General features: G+C 36.2%; 1 protein-coding gene across 2 annotated transcripts in view; it reads left to right on the forward strand.

Annotated features, from left to right (window-relative positions):
- TOGARAM1 (TOG array regulator of axonemal microtubules 1) overlaps positions 1–21,784 on the forward strand; it is a 75,924-nt gene that overhangs the window by 35,721 nt on the left and 18,419 nt on the right. The window contains exons 8-12 of one of the 2 annotated variants that reach the window (XM_061159219.1): positions 3,930–4,079; positions 12,553–12,651; positions 13,862–14,034; positions 14,522–14,675; positions 17,706–17,859. In XM_061159219.1, coding sequence (XP_061015202.1) covers positions 3,930–4,079; positions 12,553–12,651; positions 13,862–14,034; positions 14,522–14,675; positions 17,706–17,859 — 730 coding nt within the window. The remainder of the gene's footprint in view (positions 1–3,929; positions 4,080–12,552; positions 12,652–13,861; positions 14,035–14,521; positions 14,676–17,705; positions 17,860–21,784) is intronic. The other variant, XM_061159220.1, reaches the window with a different exon arrangement.

A 21,784-nucleotide genomic window follows, 5' to 3' on the forward strand; every position in this document is an offset into this window, starting at 1 on the left:
AAAGAAAGCTATAACAAACCTAGACAGTGTATGAAAAAGAAAAGACATCACTTTGCCGACAGTGGTCCATATAGTCAAAGCTGTGGTTTTTCCAGTAGTCGTGTATGGATGTTAAGAGTTGGACTATAAAGAAACGTGAATGCCGAAGAATTGATGCTTTCGAACTGTGGTGCTGGAGAATACTCTTGAGAGTCCCCTGGACTGCAAGGAGATCCAACCAGTCCATCCTAAAGGAGATCAGTCCTGGGTGTTCATTGGAAGGACTGATGCTGAAGTTTAAACTCCAGTACGTCACCTGATGTGAAGAATCAACTTATTGGAAAAACCCCGATGTTGGGAAAGATTGAGAGCAGGAGGAGAAGGGGACAGCATAGGATAAGATGGTGGGATGGCACCAGTGGACATGAATTTGAGCAAATTCAAGGAGACAGTGAAGGACAGGGAAGCCTGGCGTGCTGCAGCCTGTGGGGTCACAAAGAGCTGGATACAACTTAGGGACTGAACAACAAGTTTAGGATATGCTATTTCTTTTTTTTTTTTTTTTTTTGCTATTTATTTTCAAATGAGCTCAGTGTAAAAGTCCTATAACCTTAAGGCTACTTTAACTTATAAGTACTTTCTTAAAAAGTTGTGTGTGTATCTAATTGTTTGCTAAGATTTTAAATTTCTTCCTCCTAATTATGTCTTAGCTTCATCTCTTTAATTCCCACTATCACTCTTAAACATTTTTTACTTAGCCACCTAACATTTCTCTCCAGCTTTGGTTTTGTTCACTTACAGTCCACTCCCCATAATGCAAAATTGACTATATTCCCCAGTGTAAATTTATTCAAAGGATTCTTCTGTGATCTGGTCCATGCAAACCTCTCTAGCCTCATTTTCCTTTTTGCTTTGTATCTTGTGATCCATTTAACTCAGACCACATTCAGTACCATTTCCTATCTCTTTGCATTTGTACATACTGATTCTTCTGGATGAAGTCTGAAATCCATACCCTACACCAGGCTACTTGGAAAACAACTCAAGTTGCTTTCTCTGGGATGCCTTCCCAATTCACAAATAAAATTCATATTACCTCTTTTGTAATGTCATTACATTTACACTGACATTTTTATAGTGTATTATAATTATTTTACTTTTTTGGACTCTCAGATTCTTGATTCTCAGAAATTATTTACACCTGATTATCTCCAAGTACCTGTCGTAATTATAAATGCTGAACTCAACCACGTGTACCTAGTATACTGTCTTCCACAAAGCTTGTGTGGTAGACTAAGAGATGGTTATTCTACTAAGCACAAGAAGACAATGCCTATGTACTTTGGAGTCTGAGAGAACCCAACTGGAATCTCAGTTTGATATTTAATAATCATATGCATGTTCTGTGGAAGTTACTTAATTGCTTAGAAACTCAATTTCCTTACTTGGTGATTCAAACCTTGAGAAGGGTAGTAAAGATCTAAATGTATAACATACATAAGGCACCTACTACATAGTGGGCACTTGGTAAGTATTTGTTCTCCTAAAGGGAAATACCCAAGGAAATATTAATATAATACATAAACTTAGTCTTTAGTTCTTTTTTAAGGCTGATCATCCTAAGGAATCATTTATTAGTTTGAAGAGATATTTTCTTGCTAGGTTGTATCCAGTTTATAAAATGGAACCTACTTTGGAAGAATATCCTTGGAATTAATTTGAGAGTCGGGCCATAGAGAAGGCTAAATGCTGAGAATTCATGCTTTTGAACTATGGTGCTGGAGAAGATTCTTGAGAGCCCCTTGGATAGCAAGGAGATCAAACCAGTCAGTCATCAACCCTGAATATTCCTTGGAAGGACTGATGCTAAAGCTGAAACTTCAGTACTTTGGCCACCCGACATGAAGAGCTAATTCACTGTAAAAGGCCCTGATGCTGGGAAAGATTGAGTGTGAGAGAAGGGCGACAGAGGATGAGATGGTTGGATGGCGTCACCGAAGCAATGGGCATGAGCTTGAGCAAACGCTGGGAGATAGGGAAGGACAGGGAAGCCTGGAGTGCTGCTGTCCATGGAGTTGCAAAGAATCAGACAGGACTGAGGGATTGAACAGCAGCTAACTCTAGTTGTATCAGCTTGTGAGTCATTTAAATTTTAGTGGAGTGATAGGGCTTATAATAACATACGCTTCTATATGCGATGTTCAGTGTTTCCCCAACTTGTCTAATAGTGTTTTTCAAACTTGCCTAATATTAGGAATCATGAAGAATGCATATAACATAGATTCTGGGGCCTCACCTTATACATACTGAATCAATCTTCGGGGTTGGAAATATATATTTTTAACAAATAAGTTAGGTATTTCTAAGATCAAATTTTGGAAATACTGTTACTGAATTTACTATGAGAAATTCTTGGTTAAATTTAATATGCTTTCAAAGTGTTAAGTTTTGGTGGTTTAGGATTTTATTAATTTGGATTTACATTTTTTTATTATTTAGGATAGGTTTTGAGTTGGTTTTAATATGCAAGTCATTTGTACAATTTTTTGTTTAATTGGTGAGACATCAAAATGATAATGCTTAGAATAAGAGCTTCCTGAAGATAAAAATAACCATGTCAGAATTGTAAATCTAATCTGTCTATACTACAGCATCTCCAATAAGGGTTTTCACATTGATTACACCACTACCCTACTATAGCACATTGTGCTGAAGTTCCTAATGAATGTTACAGTAAACTTTTTTCCTGTAGCTTTTGTTATCAACTATTAGTAGAAAGCATTTCCATCCAAAGCCAGTATCTTTATGAGGCTTACTTTATGAATTAACTATCAAAACCAAGAAGAATTTAGAAGAATATCCATGTTACTCCCAGAAGCTCTGTATCACTTAATATCAGATATTTTTAAAATCTTCATCAGTGAATCTGACTAGAGCCCTTTACTCTGCAATAGTCTCTAGCCAGCTGCCACCAGCCATGTCCTCTCGCCACTGTCCTGTTTTTATTAAAATACCATCAACGGTATTAAATTATATTTTATTATTATTACTTAATGGCTTACATAGTAGATATACATAAAAATGGATGGTAACTCAAATATATATTGCCTGGGATTTTCCACTTTGTAGTTTTGTGGTCTTACCAACTGTGAAGTGTTAGTATAGAGTGTTCAGTTTAAACATTCACGTGTAGATAAAAGTTTTAAGTATTTATTAAAAGGAGGCCTACATTAAGGTTTTGATTTGCTTTATTTTAAACGGGAATGTAACATTTGGATGTTTACCATATGCTAGTCTCTGTGATAAGCCCTTTACATTTTCTTCATTTAATCCTCAGAAAGGTTCTGAAAGAGCTATAATACTTTTATCACCATTTTACAAATAGAGTTAGATGTCTTGCGCATTTTCTGTGTAGTTTAAGTGGCAATACTAAGATTTAAAGCCATGAAGCATGAGTCCAGATTCTGAGCTCGTTTACAGCATAGTTTACTGCCCCACAAGCTAGATCATGAGAGTGGGAGAAAAGCAAGAAATGGAAAATAGAAATGGAGGCTTCTCAGGACATAGTTTATATATTCTAGATTTTAAACAATTTTCTTTTGCTGCAAAGTGTAAAATTTCATTTAAGCATTAAATGGCTATCATATTTTTAAAACATGATTGATTACCTCTTTGATTCATTGAATTTTTTATTTCATTGTCATTTTAAAGCCTGTCTTATAAAATAGGATAGTATAGCATATAAGTGTTCTGATCTGCTAGTAAAGTAAAAAATATTACAATATTTGAAAGAAGGTAAAACTTAAAAAAAAATAGTATGATGTTATAATTTCTAGTGCTATTGAAACCTCTCTAAAACGTTAGGAGCCAGGATAGAGAAGAGATCCATACTTCCCTATGGTGTTACCTACATCATTCAGATAAGTTGTTTTATGTATTTTATTTTATAGGGACTACAACATCCAGTGTAAGCATAATTGGTCATCGTATGAACTATGGGTTTGGATGTGGTGACTTTGAAGAGGATAGGTCACATGACATTTCACCTAGTGCTTTAAAAATACAAAATAAGGAACAACCAAGACATAAGCATACAAAAGGTTAGTACATTTCAACCACAAGTTCATTTTTAGGACTGAGTGTCTTTGAATTTCATATCTTCCATTAACATGCCAATAAAGAAAAACTAACTGAGATTTCTCAGTTTTGAAACTTTTTATCTTACCCTTCTGATGTGTTGTTGTCAAAATAATTCTGCCAAATAGAACACATAGTTTACATATTAATATATGGTTATGTCTCAGGAGTCAATCCAGGGAACCTCTTACTGAGAGGTTAAATCTAGGGAGTCCTTGCTGGCCTTTACCCACATACACATACAGACACACATTCTGTACGTGTGCCCCTTTAAAATGGGGTGGAGAAGTCATATGAACAAATGATTCCCAGATGCCTACTTAGGTTGTAACCACGGAGTAAAACTGTGGAAACAGGATTATAATTTTCCTGTGGTAGAACCTGGAAAGTTTTTTTGTTATCACAAACCATTTTTAACAATGTACCCTTTTTTTCTTTCTTATTTTAAACTTAATAGCAAGCAGCACTTCTGTGACTGCTCTTTTTTTTTTTTTTTCCAGAGATCCTGTTACAGCTGCTTTTAACATTTTTTCCTCAGAGTAAGAGGCAATAATTTTGAGCCATCAGGGAAGCCCAATTCTGAAGGGCATAAATATTTAAATAGAGTAAATACAAGTCACCTATATTTCAGCATTGTAGTCTACCAGTAAATGTACAGAACTGTCATTTTTGTGTGTGTAGCAACTTTTGTAATAAGGTCAACTTTTGTTGTCTCTCGTCATCTTAAGTCATGTATGTCCACGATAGTCAGGCATTTTAGTTTATGTACACTTTTTGTGAAACTAATGCAAATTGAGTAAGAGTGAGCTTGATTAGACATTTTTTCTTGTTTTTTTGTTGTTTTTATTTTGGTAAATTTCTAAAAATTTAATCTGTAAGATAATTCGTAGTATCTGTTCTTTGTGGGAAAGATCATTTGCCCATTGTTTTTATTAATACAAAAGAGGATGACAAGGTTTTTTCATATTTACTTACATATATTACTTTTTATATAAGAAAAACCAAATACAAAAATATTTTTTTCCTAAAGGAAATATAATTTCATTGTTTCAGATAATTGCTGAATATATTTTTTTTACTGCCAATGGCTTTTTTTTTGGATCATAAAAATATTTGTATCTTTGATAACAATTAATTCTACTCCAGAAAATTCCATCAGACTTACACTTCCAACTCTAAACCAAACATCAACTAGATTTATATGGTCAACAAGAATAAACATATTCAAAACCAAACTTATCTTCCTTTCTAGACCTATTCCTCTTCCTTTTTTTAATCTGTTTTTATTAGTGGCATTATCATTTTCCCAGTTATGGAGATGTAAAACTTTAGAGTCATCTTTTCTACTTCTCTTTACCCTTCAGGCAGTAACCAGTCCTACCAGTTCTTTTCAGTTTAACTTGGGTTTTCATAACTTCTTCCCTGGGTAATTACAGTAGCCTTCTGATAAGACATTTTGTCTGTTTTCACTTCTTTTCAATTCAGTGTACATACTCTTCCAGAATTATCTTTCCTTTTTTTTTTAATTTTTAGTTCTACCAGTTTATTGCTACCAACCCATCTCCCTCCACCCTCGTGCACACATGCTCAGTCATGTAATCCCATGGACTTCAGCCCGCCAGACTCCTCTGTCCATGGATTTTTCCAGGCAAGAATACTGGAGTGGGTTGCCATTTTCTTCTCCACAGAATTATCTTTCTAATCATCTCTTCCTTGCTCAAAACCTTTAGTGGTTTTCACAGAATAAATTTCCAACTCTGTAGCATCATTTTTTCATACCCTTAATAATTTTGCCTCAGCTCACATTTCTTGCATTACCTCTTGAAAGTGAAAGTGAAGTCACTCAGTTGTGTCCGACTCTTTGAGACACCATAGACTGTAGCCTACCAGGCTTTTCCGTCCATGGGATTTCCCAGCCAAGAATACCGGAGTGTGTTGCCATTTCCTTCTCCAGGAGATCTTCCCAAACAGGGACTGAACGCAGGTCTCCTGCATTGTAGGCAGGCACTTTACCGTCTGAGCCACCAGGGAAGCATTACCTCTTACTACACCTCTATTCATGGCCAATCCTCTGGCATTATTTATTTATTTTTGGTAGCACTGTGTCTTCATTGCTGCACACAGGCTTTCTTTAGTTGTGATGAGCGGGGGCTGCTCCTCCTGGCAGTACACAGACTTCTCATTGTGGTGGCTTCTCTTGTTTCAGAGCACAGGCTCTCAGTGCATGGACTTCAGTAGTTGTTGTGTTCAGGCTTAGTAGTTGCTACAGTTTGGCTTAGTAGTTGTGGCTCGAAGGCCCTAGAACTCAGGCTTAGTAGTTGTACTTAGTTGCTTAGTTGTGGCTTAGTTGCTCCGTGGCATGTGGAATCTTCCCAACCAGCGATCGAACCCATGTCCCTTACATTGGCAGGTGAAGTCTTACTTACTGTATCACCAGGGAAATCCATGTCTGCTTTTTGAATACTGGCTAAAATCCACTTCTTTATAAAGCTTTCCCCATGCTTCTGGTCTGGAGTAGTATAAGATAAAATTAAGATATAGGCATCTTTCTGTCTGTATTTTGCTTTGTATATAATGGTGCGTGTGTATGTGTGCACTCAGTCACTCAGTTATGTCTGACTCTTTGCGACCCCATGGACTGTAATCTACCAGGCTCCTCTGTCCATGGAGTTTTCCAGGCAAGAATACTGGAGGGGGGTTTGGCATTTCCTACCTTAGAGGATCTTCCTGACCCAGCGATTGAACCTGCATCTCATGTGTCTACTGCATTGGCCTTTGCCACTGAGCCACCTAGGAAGCCACATATTAAATGAATGGAGTGATGATGAGCCAGCCAAAACTAATAATCATGCGAAACTTGCATCCTCAAATAATCAGGTCAAAGTAAATATTGAGTGCAATGCTAAAAGGTATAAAAAGACTCCCAGGAGAAATATTGGTGATGAATGACAGATGTGAATGGATTCCTTTTGCAGAAAACCTTGGACTTTTTTAGAACTAGCTCTCAAAACCACCTCTTCTTTCTCTCCTCTGCTGATTGTCCCTTTGAATGTGCCCATTTTCTAGCATAATAACCTTGAACTTCAGTTAATGATTTAAGAAAGTGATTAAGATAGATGTTTGTTGCTAACAAACTAGATTCTATAACTTAATATTTTCTCTTTCTCTGTTTGAATAAATGAGGCAGAAATAACAACAACAAAAAAGGATAGTTCATATGCAAAGAATCTTTTAAGCATCTTTATTTTAGAATTGAGATTTGAGCAGTATTTCGTTCAATAATTCTTTGCTTTAAAGAAAATATAGGGTAAAAAGTGAAAGTAATATTAAAAATGATGCTATATCAGACTTCCCTGGTGGTCCAGTGATTAAGACTCCATGCTTCCAACGCATGGGGCACAGGTTTGACTGATCCCTGGTCGGGAAACTAGGATCTTACATGCTGAGTGGTGCAGTGAAAAAAAAAATGATGTCATGTCAGGTTTCTTATAAATGAAATTAAACTATTTAGGTATAGTCTGTATGTATTTCCTCCCATGAGATTTGTTTAATTATCAATCACCTCTTAATGTATAGATTTTATGTTTGTTAACTATTGTGGAGCAAACTTCCATTTACTGAGATTTGTTTCTGTGTCTCTGAACACTTTCTGGGGCTACCTGATGTTTCTGTCAGTTGACCCTAGATTAATTATATTTTGCTTTCATTTTTTGTCTTGTAACGTTCATTTAACATATTTATTGAGCACCTGCTGTGTGCCAAGCACTGTACTAGTGGTCTCTGGAAAAGAATGATAATCAAAGCTAGACATGAGTCCTATCCCATAGAGCTTACAGTCTAGTAGGAGAAAGAATAATTAAATAAATAATCATAAACTGAGGTGGAAGTTAATCTAGGAAAGTAAAGATTCCTGTGAGATTGACTTGATCTGTTCCCAGGGATGAGAAGCTTTCCTTCAAGGTTATCCTCTTTTTGTTTGATTATCGTGCTATTATTATTTTCTAACATCTTCCAAACTCTTAATTCTGATATGTATGAACCCCTTAAGTAAAGAAAGTTTTCTTTTCTGTCCAGTGCCTAGTCTGAACTAGGTTTCTTTTTTTTTTAATTAAGATATAGTTGATTTACAATATTGTGTTAGTTTCAAGTATATAGCAAAGTGATTCAGTTTTATGTATGTATATATAGAGAGATGTAGTTCAGATTAATTTTCCTTATAGGTTATTATTAATACAAGATATTGAGTATAGTTCCCTGTGTAAATCCTTGTTACTTATCTATTTTATGTATCAGTTCAGTTCAGTTCAGTCGTTCAGTCATGTCCGACTCTCTGCGACCCCATGAATCTCAGCACGCCAGACCTCCCTGTCCATCACCAACTCCTGGAGTTTACTCAAACTCATGTCCATCAAGTCGGTGATGCCATCCAGCCATCTCATCTTCTGTTGTCCCCTTCTCTTCCTGCCCCCAACCCCTCCCAGCATCAGGGGCTTTTCCAACGAGTCGACTCTTCGCATGAGGGGGCCAAAATATTGGAGTTTCAGCGTCAACATCAGTCCTTCCAATGAACACCCAGGACTGATCTCTTTTAGAATGGACTGGTTGGATCTCCTTGCAGTTCAAGGGACTCTCAACAGTCTTCTCCAACACCACAGTTCAAAAGCATCAATTCTTTGGTGCTCAGCTTTCGTCACAGTCCAACTCTCACCTCCATACATGACCACTGGAAACACCATAGCCTTGACTAGACGGACCTTTGTTGCCAAAGTAATGTCTCTGCTTTTTAATATGCTATCTAGGTTGGTCATAACTTTCCTTCCAAGGAGTAAGCGTCTTTTAATTTCATGGCTGCAGTGACTATCTGCAGTGATTTTGGAGCCCCAAAAAATAAAGTCTGACACTGCTTCCATTGTTTCCCCATCTATTTCCCATGAAGTGATGGGACCAGATGCCATGATCTTAGTTTTCTGAATGTTGAGCTTTAAGCCAACTTTTTCACTCTCCTCCTTCACTTTCATCAAGAGGCTTCTTAGTTCCTCTTCACTCTCTGCCATAAGGGTGGTGTCATCTGCATATCTGAGGTTATTGATATTTCTCCCGGCAATCTTGATTCCAGCTTGTGCTTCTTCCAGCCCAGCGTTTCTCATGATGTACTCTGCATATAAGTTAAATAAGCAGGGTGACAATGTACAGCCTTGACGTACTCCTTTCCCAATTTGGAAACAGTCTGTTGTTCCATGTCCAGTTTTAACTGTTGCTTCCTGACCTGCATATAGGTTTCTCAAGAGGCAGGCCAGGTCTGGTATTCCCATCTCTTTCAGAATTTTCCATAGTTTATTGTGATCTGCACAGTGTGTATATGTTAATCCCGTACTCCCTAGTTTCTTCTTTTCACATGCCCGTTGGCCATCTGTATGTCTTCTTTGAAGAACTGTCCATTTAGGTCTTCTGCTCACTTTTTGATTGGGTTGTTAAGTTTTTTGGTTATTGAGTTGTATGTGCTATTTGTATATTTTAGAAATTAAGCCCTTCTCAGTCACATCATTGACAAATATTTTTTCCAAGTCCGTAGGTGGTCTTTTCGTTTTGTTTATACAGCAGTTTTGGGTAGGTCTAATTTGTTTATTTTTGCTTCTGTTTCTTTTGCCTTTGGAGAATAATCTAAGAAGACATGGATACAATTTATGTCTGAGAATTTTTTGTCTATATTCTCTTCTAGGAGTTTCATGGTGCCTTGATGTTTAGGTCTTACAAGGTTTATTTTTCTGTATGGTGTGAAGTAGTGTTCTAATTTCATTGATTTACATGTAACTGTCCAGCTTTCCCAACACCACTTGCTGAAGAGACTGAAAACTTCTCAAACATAGAGAAGGAAACATATCCAGGTACAGGAAGCACAGAGGGTCCTAAACAAAATGAACCTAAACACCCACACAAAGGCATATCATAATTAACATAGAAAAAGTTAAAGAGAAGATCATTGAAATCAAAGAGGAAATCAGAAAACACCTCAAGATAAATGACAGTGAAACACAACCTTACAGAATCTATGGGATGCAGCAAAAACTTTTCTAAGAGGGAAGTTTATAGTGATATAGGCCTTAAGAAAGAAGAAAAATCTCAAAAAAATCTCCCATCTAAAAGATCTAGAAGAAGGACAAATGAGACCCAAAATCAGCAGAGAAGGAAATAAATATAAATCAGAGAGGAAATAAATAAAATGAGATAAAAAATGTGAAGATCAATAATATCAAGAGTCCCTCCCTTTTTTTTAAAAATAAAATTTAGTAACCTGTAGCCAAGCTCAAGAAGAAAAGAGATAGGACCCAAAAAACAACATAAGAAAGAGAAATAATAACTGATTCCACAGAAATACAAAAACTCATATGAGAATACTATAAAGAGTTACATGCCAACAAATTAAAGTTTTTAGAAATATGCAGTCTGCCAAAATTGAGTCAAGAAGAAACAGATATTTGAACAAACCAATTACTAAAAGTGAAATCAAACAGCTGTTTTGAAAAACTCCCTACAAACAAGTCTAGGACCAGATGGTCTCACTGAGGAACTCCACCAAACATACAAAGACCTTACACCTATGCTCAAACTATTCCAAAGGACTGAAGAGAAGGGAACACTCCCAAATTCATTCTGTAAAGCCACCATCATCCTGATATCAAAACCAAAGATAATAACAAGAAAAAAAAAGAAGAAAATCACACATCAGTATGTTTGATAAATATAGATGTAAAAATTCTCAACAAAATATTAGCAAACTGAATCCAATACAGTACATAAAAAGGATCAAAAAACATGATCGAGTTGGATTCACTCTAGGGTCTTGAGGACAGTTTATTATACCTAATCAAATCAATGTGATACATACCACATCTTCAAAAGAAAAGACAGAAACTATATGATCATTTCAATAGATGCAGAAAAAGCATTTGATAAAATTCAACCATTATTTTAAGAAATAATTATTTAAAAATAAAATAACCTCTCACCAAAGTGGGTATAGGTAAGTAAGTGTTAGTCACTCAGCCATGTCTGACTCTGCAATGCCACGGACTTCAGCCTGCCAGGCTTCTCTGTCCATGGGATTCTCCAGGCAAGAATACTGGAGTGTGTAGCAATTCCCTTCTCCAGAAGATCTTCCCTACCCAGGGATTGAACCCAAGTCTCCTGCATTACAGACAGCTTCTTTTTTTACCATCTGGGCTACCAGGGAAGCCCTATAAGTGTGTACAGAGAGAACAAATCTCAAAAGTGATTTACAACAAACCCATAGCCAACATAATATTCAATGGTGAAATGCTGAATGCCTTCCTGCTAAATTCAGGAACAAGGCAAGGGTGCCTGCTCTCACCACTTCTGTTCAGTGTAGCTTTGGAAGCTCTAGCCACAGCAGTCAAACAGGAAAAAGTAATAAAAGATATCCAAATCAGAAGGGAGGATGTAAAGCTGTCACTATTTGTAGATGATATGATACTCTATATGCTGCTGCTGCTGCTAAGTCACTTCAGTCGTGTCCAACTCTGTGCGACCCTATAGATGGCAGCCTACCAAGCTCCTCCGTCCATGGGATTTTCCAGGCTAGAGTACTGGAGTGGGTTGCCATTGGCTTCTCCAGATACTCTCTACAGAGATCCCTAAAAACTCCACACAAAAAGTGTTAGAACTAATAAGTGAATTCGGCAAGGTAGCAGGATACAAGAGTAATATACAGAAATCTGCTGCATTTCTTTATATTTAAAACCAAATACCAGACAGTAAAAAAAAAAAAAAATTAAAATCACACCCAAGTATTAAATAAAATACCTAGGACTAAACTTAATCACAAGGGTGAAAGACCTATACACCAAAGACTATAAAACATTGATAAAGGAAATTGAAGATGATTTTAAGAAATGGAAAGATATCGTTTGTTCTTTGATTTCAAGATTTAATATTGTTATACTGCCCAAAACAGACTGTACAGATTTACTGTGATCCCTATCAATATAACCATGTCAAATTTCACAGAACTAGAACAAATAATAATAAAATGTATATGGAACCACAAACACCCAGATTTGCCAAAGCAATACTGAGGAAAAAGAAAAAAGCTGGAGGCGTATTCCTTCCAGACTTCAAACAATACTGCAGAGTTACAGTAATCAAACAGCTTGGTATTGGCACAAAAGCAGATATATAGATCAATGGAACAGAACACAGCTCAAAAATAAACCCACACACCTGCAGTCAATTAATCTATGACAAAGGACACAGGATATACACCGAACAAACCAAGTATTCTAAGTATTTATTGAATTAATGTGTAAATATATAAATTATAAATTCTTTGTATGAAGTTAATTTTCAGTTTTAAAAAAACATCCTAAAATACTACATAAGGATGTATTTTTTAATATGTTTTTTTGTTTGTTTCTTTAGCATCTACAGGGTCATCATCAAATTTCCACCAAATTTCCAGTTTTGACTTCACATCTACAAATACCTTATCAGAAGACTCAGTAGTAGTTGTTGGAAAAGGTATTTTAAAATTATTTAGCTTTTTAATTGTATGTTTTCTTCACGTATGAGCAAAGCATGTCAACAAAGAATAGAGCAGAGTGCGCTTCAGGTGTTGAATAGAACTTTCTTTTTGAAAAAATTGTTAAATTGAAAGAATTAAAAGTGAATACTTAGCACCATATTTCTATCCTCTAATGAAACAATGGTAAATTTATGTCAGTAAATTTTCAGAGATATGTATTATGTGACAGGTGCAGTTTAGGCACTTTCTAAGATACTTCTTGGATAGTTTAAATAATTTTATTGCAGTTTAAATTCAAATTATAGTCCTTTTTGATTGACTTATTAATCAATATAAATTAATATAATTCTATAACATCTCATGCAAAGACTAGACAAATCTTAATTAGTATCTGTTATATATTTCATGTAGGTTGAGAAACCTTTGGACAACTTATTTGCAAATACCCTTTAAAATTATCATTTTTCCCCCAACTTGATTGAGGTATAATTGACAAAATTGTAAGACATTTAAAGTGTACAATATGATGATTAAATACCTATATACATTGTAAAAAGGTTTCTCCATCTAGTCCTTTAATACAAGCCAACTAGATTTTTTTTTTTTTTTTGCAAAACTAAAATATGATGATGGATGTTGAGGGTGTATATCTTATTTTTGGTAAATAGAATGAAATGCTTAGGAAGCTTTCCTGACTTCTTTGCTGATATCGTTAATTTTAGATCCTCCTCAGATTGACTTCAACCTCCCGTTATAAGCTTATTTCTCTAATTGTCTTGTGCCCAATCAAACTTCACTTCACAACCATGCTTTCTACTTGTTCAGCTCTGCTTATGAACATCTTTATCTCATAGGATGTTCTCCCTGCCTTCCTCACTTGTCTACTCAAATTCTTTGTGTCTTCCAGTCCCAGCTCAAATCCTTGCTCTTTGAGACCATCTTAAACACCCAGCTCACCCAACCTTTCATTCATGTGAACTCAGAACTTACAATATGCAAAGAGCAGTTCTCATTTGACATCATCATGAAATGTCTTGTTATTATATTATCATCTTGATAAGGTGTTTTTATATTTTGTGACTATTTAACATGTTTTTCTTATTAATTATATTGCTTACTTCTTTTAAAACCTTGTCTTAAAACTTTGTTGTCCAGAATAACATCACATAAATACTTAATGACAGTTTGATGGTTGGTTGCTTTCAGGGGTATTTGGAAATCCAATTCCAGCACCAGCAACCTGCAGTCAATCAGTGATAACTTCTGTGGAAAATGGGGTTCCGTTTTCAGTTAAAAATACTGAACCACCATCAGGGATTTATGGAAGAGCAGTTCAGCAGAGTATTCCATCATATGTTGATTCTGAAAATGAAAAAGATGTAAGGTTATTTCCTAATTATTAGGATATATTCAAGCTTATAATACATCATTGTTTTGTGTATATCAGATTTGGGGTGGTATAGTAAAAGTGCTTTGATTATAATTTTTTAAATCTCAATGTAATTGAAATTCCTGAACCTTAATCATGTAAATGATAGATTATTCTCCTTTTCCACCAAATATATTGTTATTCTGGTGTAAAGTATCTAATGTACTTTATATTCTACATGTACTTTATATACATGTGTATGTATATATTCAACAGTTTTCTAGGATATCCTCAAGGAGTAACAAACTGGTATCTTTAGGCACAAATTTAGTTCGCAGTTGGTACTATGTAATTCTGTTCAATTTTAGAATTACTGAAATAAGGACTGAGAAATGTATAATTTATTTTATATAGCTTACAGTTGCCTAAGATGAAGATAGTTATTTTAAGTGTCAGACTTTCTAAATGGTTAGAGATATTTCAACTTTTTCATGCAGATTAAAGTTTCTATTTCAAAATCTACTTATGACAAGATGAGACAAAAGAGAAAAGAGGAAAAAGAACTTTTTGACATTAAAGATTCTGAAAAGAAGGAACAGAGTCCCTGGGAACGAATGAAACATACAGGAAATGAAAAAATGGCATCTCAAAGTAAGTGGGATTTAACATTTGGTGTGATTTTATTTAACTCATAATACTCTAAAACTACTGTACTGAGGTTTAACTGAGGGTGATATATGACTAATAGTGGAATATGTTGAACTATCATACTGAAATTTGAATGACTCAGTAACATATATAATTAACTAGTGTATATATATATAATATTAATATTATATATAATATATTAGTATTGTATATTATATATATATATATAGTTAACTACATATAAGTAAAGTGAAAGTGAAGTCACTCAGTCGTGTCTGTCTCTTCATGAGCCCATGGAATGTAACCTACCAGGCTCCTCAGTCCATGGAATTTTCCAGGCAAGAGTACTGGAGTGGGTTGCCATTTCCTTCTCCAGGGGATCTTCCCAACCCAGGGATTGAACCTCATTGCATGCAGACGCTTTACCGTCTAAGCCACCAGGGAAACCCCTGGTTTATATATATTTATATATAAGTAACTATATAACTATATATATATGTATATATGTATAGCTATATAACTATTTGAAATTTGAATTTATAACTATTTGAAATTTGAATTTTCAGCATTCTCAAATAATTTCACTATTACTGTCATAAAATCTAGGGGGAGAAAAACCCACAAAACTTCTTACCTAAGCCAGTAGTTCAAAGTAGGAATGGAAGTACAAATATAGCAAATAATATATATAGTAACAAATCACAAATTTGTTGTATATTCATTCTAGAGACATCAACTAATTTTGTGATTTTTCACCTATAATGTAGGCTTTACAGGTTTTATTTCTAAGAAGTATGAGGAGAGTGCTTCCCTGAAGTTACCCTTATATTATTTGAACAGAAGAGTATACTTACAAGATAAATACAGAAAGTGAGAATAACCTTTTAGAGACTGTTGTCATAACACTTTTATTGTATTTTATAAAAGTATCAGTCTGCAAGAATGGACGTTTAAGAAACAAAACAAAACCCCTAGCCTGGGCATCCCCGCTGTAGACTGACGTTCTGTGCACCTCCTTTTCCAGAGTAATGTTTGTTTTGTTTTGTTTCTCTTTTTTTTCCAGGTAAAAACAGTAGAAACTGTCATATAATGCCAAGGTTGATAATTTGGTGTTATATACGCATCCCTTCCTAATGAATTATTCTCTCCTGAGAATTAAAGTAAAATAGATATAGAGAGGGAGTCCTTAAAACTTTAGCAACAGTTTCTTCACCTGTAATACAGGAATAATAGCAACATAGTAATAATAGTAATAATATAGGGTTGTCGAATGAATCAAATGAGATGATGTAAATGAAGCATTTAGCACAGTGCAGGCAGGAGTTCAATAAATGATAGTGGTGCTGTTTTGAATTTGCTGTTCTTTCTGGGTTGTAAAATTCCAAAGGTTTTTTTTTTTTTAAATACATATCAATCTTATTTATGAAATCTAATGAAGGTGCATCTGAACCATCAAAAAAATGATTGAGGTCTATTTATTATATTCATTAATTGTCATGTAATTTTCTTCAGATATGATTTACTCAAACAGAAATTGGTACTAATTTATCACAGTAGTACTCCCAAATAATATATTCATCTTTTTGCATGCATCTTCTTATCTGGTATGTGATAAAGTTTGGAAAGCACAAATTCTTTCTTAGACCTCTTTATATAAAATCAAGAGTGATAGTAGGCCTAGATGAAAATCCTGCCTTTGCCAGTCATTAGCATTGAGACATTGAATATATTTCTTAGCCTCTGTAAAACTCAGTTATATTTTCAGCTGCAAATTGGAGATAATGAGAATATATATCACACCTTTGTTGAGAGAATTAAATGTAAAGTTTGTAAAGCATTTGTCACAACATCTAATATGAAGTGTTTAAATATCTCTTTAGGGACTTCCCTGGTAGTCCAGTGGTTAAGAATCAGTGCTTCCAATGCTGGGTATGCAGGTTCAATCCCTGTCGGAGAACTAAGATCCCATATGCCATGTAGGGTAGCCAAAAAAAAATTCTTAACATGAAAAAATAACTAATCTTTACCCATTTACAAAAGCTATTACACATTCTATTCTATCTTTTTGATTTTTTTTCCTTTCTGACATCTTCACTACATGTGTCTTACAGTGTACAGTGCCTTTGTGGTAGGTATTACCCTGGGCACTTATTCCCCAATATCTAGCACAATGCCTTATATCTGGGAAGTGGATAGTAAATGGTTGATTGTGGAAGAAACATTGATCATGCTACTACATATGATCTTAGGATTTTTAGTATACCATTAATGCTATACCAATAGCAAAAGTGATAATTTATACACAGTTGTTACGAAGGTTTATTTCTGTTATCAACTATATGGGAAATTAGGTATGCATCCACATTTTTTTTACAAAATGGGATCATATTCTTCTTACCAACTTTTATTGATAGCTCTTAAAGCTCAACTTGGTTGTATGACTCATGGCTGCAGAACCACTCAAACATTTACAGTAAATGTAACTTAATGGTTTTATACATAAAAAGGGAGTTTTAAAATAACTGGTATCAGGTATTACAGTTTTGTTGGAGAATGAACTAATAGTTGGGACTTCCCCACTGGCTCAGCAGTAAAGAATCCACCTGCAATGCAGGGTTCGATCCCTGGGTCAGGAAGATTCCCTGGAGAAGGAAATGTCAACCCACTCCAGCGTTCTTGCCTGGAAAACCCCATGGAACAGAGGAGCCTGGCAGGTTATAGTCCATGAGATCTCAAAAGAGTCAGACACAACTTAGTGACTAAATAACAATAACAACAAACTAAAGTAAGTTTCTATAAGAAATATTTATAGACTCCATGGTCGGAATAATATTTGTACCCCTTTGTATCAGAGTTGCTGCTGCTGCTAAGTCACTTCAGTCGTGTCTGACTCTGTGCGACCCCATGGACTGCAGCCCACCAGGCCCCTCCGTCCATGGGATTTTCCAAGCAAGAGTACTGGAGTGGGTTGCCATTGCCTTCTCCGGTATCAGAGTTGGTTTATGCTTTATTTAGTATGTTTCTTTGTTTTAGATGAAGCATCTCCTGGATCCATTCCACAGTATAAAGAAAGGATGCCTTCTGTCACTCATAGTCCAGAAATAATGGATTCATCAGAACTACGGCCATTTTCCAAACCCGAAGTAGCACTGACAGAAGCTCTGAGGCTTTTAGCTGATGAGGATTGGTGAGTTAACCATGCCTGTTTGAAAAGTTTTCTGAAATTATTTTTTATAAATTGAAACATTTCCTCCTATTATAGTCTTAGAAATGATTCTTTAAGTTCTTAGGCAGTCTGGGTTTTTCCCAACTTACAATTAATAGCTGAACTCTGGGCCTCATAGAGTACTATATTACCAGTTTATAACATGTATTATAAGGATATAGTTTAGCTTTATTAACCTTTCAGTATTAAGTAAAAATTTCATCACTTTTCCAAGTGTTTCTCTGTGAAATATATTCTACAAAAGTCTTGAAAATACTTACTCTGTTTCTACCACGGCTGCATAGCTGCCCAGCCAGTAAATCAAGGCAAACAGAAAGACAGTGGCCTTCCACTTGCTTCAACTGGAGCATGTATTGACTGCTCTGTCCCATTTCCTCCCCTGTTCCTTCAGTCTGTCTTCATCCTCAGGGTGTGTGTACCTCATCATCAGTTTTGCTTTTTGTCCTTGATCATATTCATCAGCATAAAAATGTGCCATGATATTTCTTCTTTTTAAAAATCCTTCTTAAACTGCACACCTTCTTCACATTTTCACATTTCTTTTCTCCTCACTTGTTAGCAAAAGACCTTAAAAATGCCAATTCACTTGTTTACTTTTTCACCTCCTGTTCTCTTCTGAACCTTCTTTAATTAAAGACTTTCAACCCTCCCCTCCACGACCATCACTTTACTTCACTAAAATTGCAATGGTATCCATTTGCTCAATCTACACTGGTCACGTACTGTCATCGTACTTAGCCTCTCAGCATCATTTGTAATGCAGTTGACACTCCCCCCCGTTTTTTTTTATTCATTTTTCTTTTGACTGCATTGGGTCTTTCTTGCTATGTGCGAGCTTTCTCCAGTTGCAGCAAGCTGGGGCTACTCTTGGTTGCAGTGCAGAGTTCTCACAGGAGTTGCTTCTCTTGCTGCAGAGCACGAGCTCTAGGCGTGCGGGCTTCGTAGTTGCAGCTCTCGGGCTCCAGGGCAGTCTCAGTAGTGGTGACACACGGGCCTAGTTGCTCTGCAGCATGTGGAGTCGCCCCAGATCAGAGAGCCAATGTATCCCGGTATTGGCAGGCAGTTTCTTAACTACTGGACCACCAGGGAAGTCCCAACACTACCTTCTTGATATGCTTCTTTTTCATTTCACCTTGGAAAAATTAGAGACTATCTTCGTTCTTTTCCTGCTTCAGTACTTAGTGCTTCTTGGTGTTCTGTTTGATTTCAGTATTGAGGAGTGCTCCAGAATTTAATCCACTGACATTCTTTATTTACATTCATTTCCAGGATCCAGGCTGGCAATCTTTTCCTATAAAGAGCCAGACAGTAAAATATTTTAGACTTTGCAGGCCACATGTCTCTGTTGTAGCTACTCAACTTTGCTGTCATAATGAAAAATCAGTCTTGGACACTGTGAAAACCAATGGGGATGGCTGTGCTTAAATGAACTTTACTTATAAAAATTTGACTTATAGAAGAAAACTCTGATGGGGCCAGATTTGGTTAGTGAGTCATAGTTTGCCAATCCCTTTCTTAAATGATCTCATTCAGTTTCATAGCTTTAAATTCCATCCATACTCTGATTTCTCATAAGTGCATATCTGAATTCCTGGTATCTTCTTGAGCTCTAAGCTTGTAAGCTCTAAGCTTCTACTTGACACTTCCACTTGGATTACAGTAGACATTTTAAATTTAATATGTCTAAAGAAGAACTGTTGAACTTCCACTTCTTGCCAAGATGGATTAACAGGTATTAGATTTGCCTTCATATTAGAAAGAGCTAAAAGAAATCATACACAATACATGAAGCAGTGGTTTTGAGAATATTGTTCACCAGGCAGTGAAAGACAGTGGTCCCTGAGAAACAAACAAGGTGAGCCCTCCAACTGCCCTTGCTAACTTCCTGCAGAGTTTTCATATCACAGCTTAGGGGGAAAACCATGTACATATCAGCAGAAATGGAGATGAAACTGGGAGTTTGGGGAGGTCAAGATAGCTAGAGCTTGCAGGGAGAATGCCAGAGGACGATATAGCTTCATAAAGAACTCTAAGATCCTTCAGAGAATTACTGTCAAATGTTTAGCTGAGTTTTGGTCAAGGCATGAGTGTGAAGCCAGAATAAGAAACACTCATAGAAGTTACAAAGAACAATCCCTGGAGCATATACAAGGCCAAGAATACTTTTCTCTCCCCACCAGCAGAGTGGAAAACCTTACAAGTCACATGGCATTGGGTACAATAGTCCAAAGAGTTTTGCTTCATCTATGTAATGAATAAACCCTAGGCTAAAGACTGCTTTTGTTCCACCAAACAGAACATAAAAGCAAGACCTGAGAGGATCAGACTTTCCGAATAACTACATCTCATAACAAAGCTAAGAATATTTATAGGAATATAAAAATATCTAAGATAAAAATTCACAGTGCCTGGCATCTGGTAACAAATTACCAGGCATGCAGAGAGGTAGGAAAACACACCCATAATGAGAGCGCAGGCAAAGGAAACAGTGGAAACTAATCCAAACACGGTATGTCAGCTCATTCTCTCAGTCGTGTCTGACTCTCTGCGACCCCATGGACTGCAGCACACCAGGCTTCCCTGTCCATCGCCAACTCACAGAGCTTACTCAGACTCATGTCCATCACGTCAGCGAAGGCATCCAACCATCTCATCCTCTGTCGTCCCCTTCTCCCACCTTCAATCTTTCCCAGCATCAGGATCTTTTCCAGTGAGTCGGTTCTTTGGTGGCCAGAGTATTGGAGTTTCAGCATCAGTCCTTCCAATGAATATTCAGGACTGATTTCCTTTAGGAAGGACCGGTTTGATCTCCTTGCTGTCCAAGGGACTCTCAAGAGTCTTCTCCAACACCACAGTTCAAATGCATCAATTCTTTGGCGCTCAGTTTTCTTTATAGTCCAACTCTCACATCCGTACAAGACTACTGGAAAAACCATAGCTTTGACTAGATGGACCTTTGTTGGTAAAGTAACGTCTCTGCTTTTTAATAAGCTGTCTAGGTTGGTCATAACTTTTCTTCCAAGGAGCAAGCATCTTTGAATTTCATGACTTCAGTCACCATCTGCAGTGATTTTGAAGCCCCCCAAATTAGTCTCTCACTGTTTCCATTGTTTCCCCATCTATTTGCTATGAAGTGATGGAACTGAATGCCATGATCTTAGTTTCCTGAATGTTGAGTTTTAAGCCAACTTTTTCACTCTTCTCTTTGAGTTTCATCAAGAGGCTTTTTAATTCTTCGCTTTCTGCCATAAGTGTGGTGTCATCTGCATATCTGAGGTTATTGGTATGTCTCCCAGCAATCTTGATTCCAGCTTGTGCTTCATCCAGCCTGGCATTTCACATGATGTACTCTGCATATAAGTTAAATGAGCAGGGTGACAACAAACAGCCTCGATGTACTCCTTTCACAATTTGGAACCAGTCTGTTCCATGTCCAGTTCCAACTGTTACTATAGATTATAGAATTACTAGACAAAGACATTATTTTAACTATAGTTATAATTCGAATCCATTTGTTAGAGAAGCTAGAGGAAAGACATGAACAGAGGATTGGTGACCTGTAGGGTGACTTGCAAAATCCCTTTTGCCGTATAATGTAACATGATTGAGGGAAGTAATAGCCCATCATATTCACCCTTAAGGGGAGAGTATTATTCAGGTCATGTATACTGGGGGCAGGAATCAAGGTTTAGACTTCTGTCTTATCATTTAGACTATCATTAGACATTTATCATTAGAATCATTTAGACTTCTGTCTATCAAATCACGAATAAAGAGGGCCATTTAATATTGATAAGGGAGTTAATTCGGCAAAAAGACATGGCAGTCCTGAACATTTATTTATCATGTACTGGAGCTTCAGAATATATTAAGCAACTACTGGTAG

This window comes from Dama dama, chromosome 13 (assembly GCF_033118175.1).
Source record: "Dama dama isolate Ldn47 chromosome 13, ASM3311817v1, whole genome shotgun sequence".
NCBI lineage: Eukaryota > Metazoa > Chordata > Mammalia > Artiodactyla > Cervidae > Dama > Dama dama.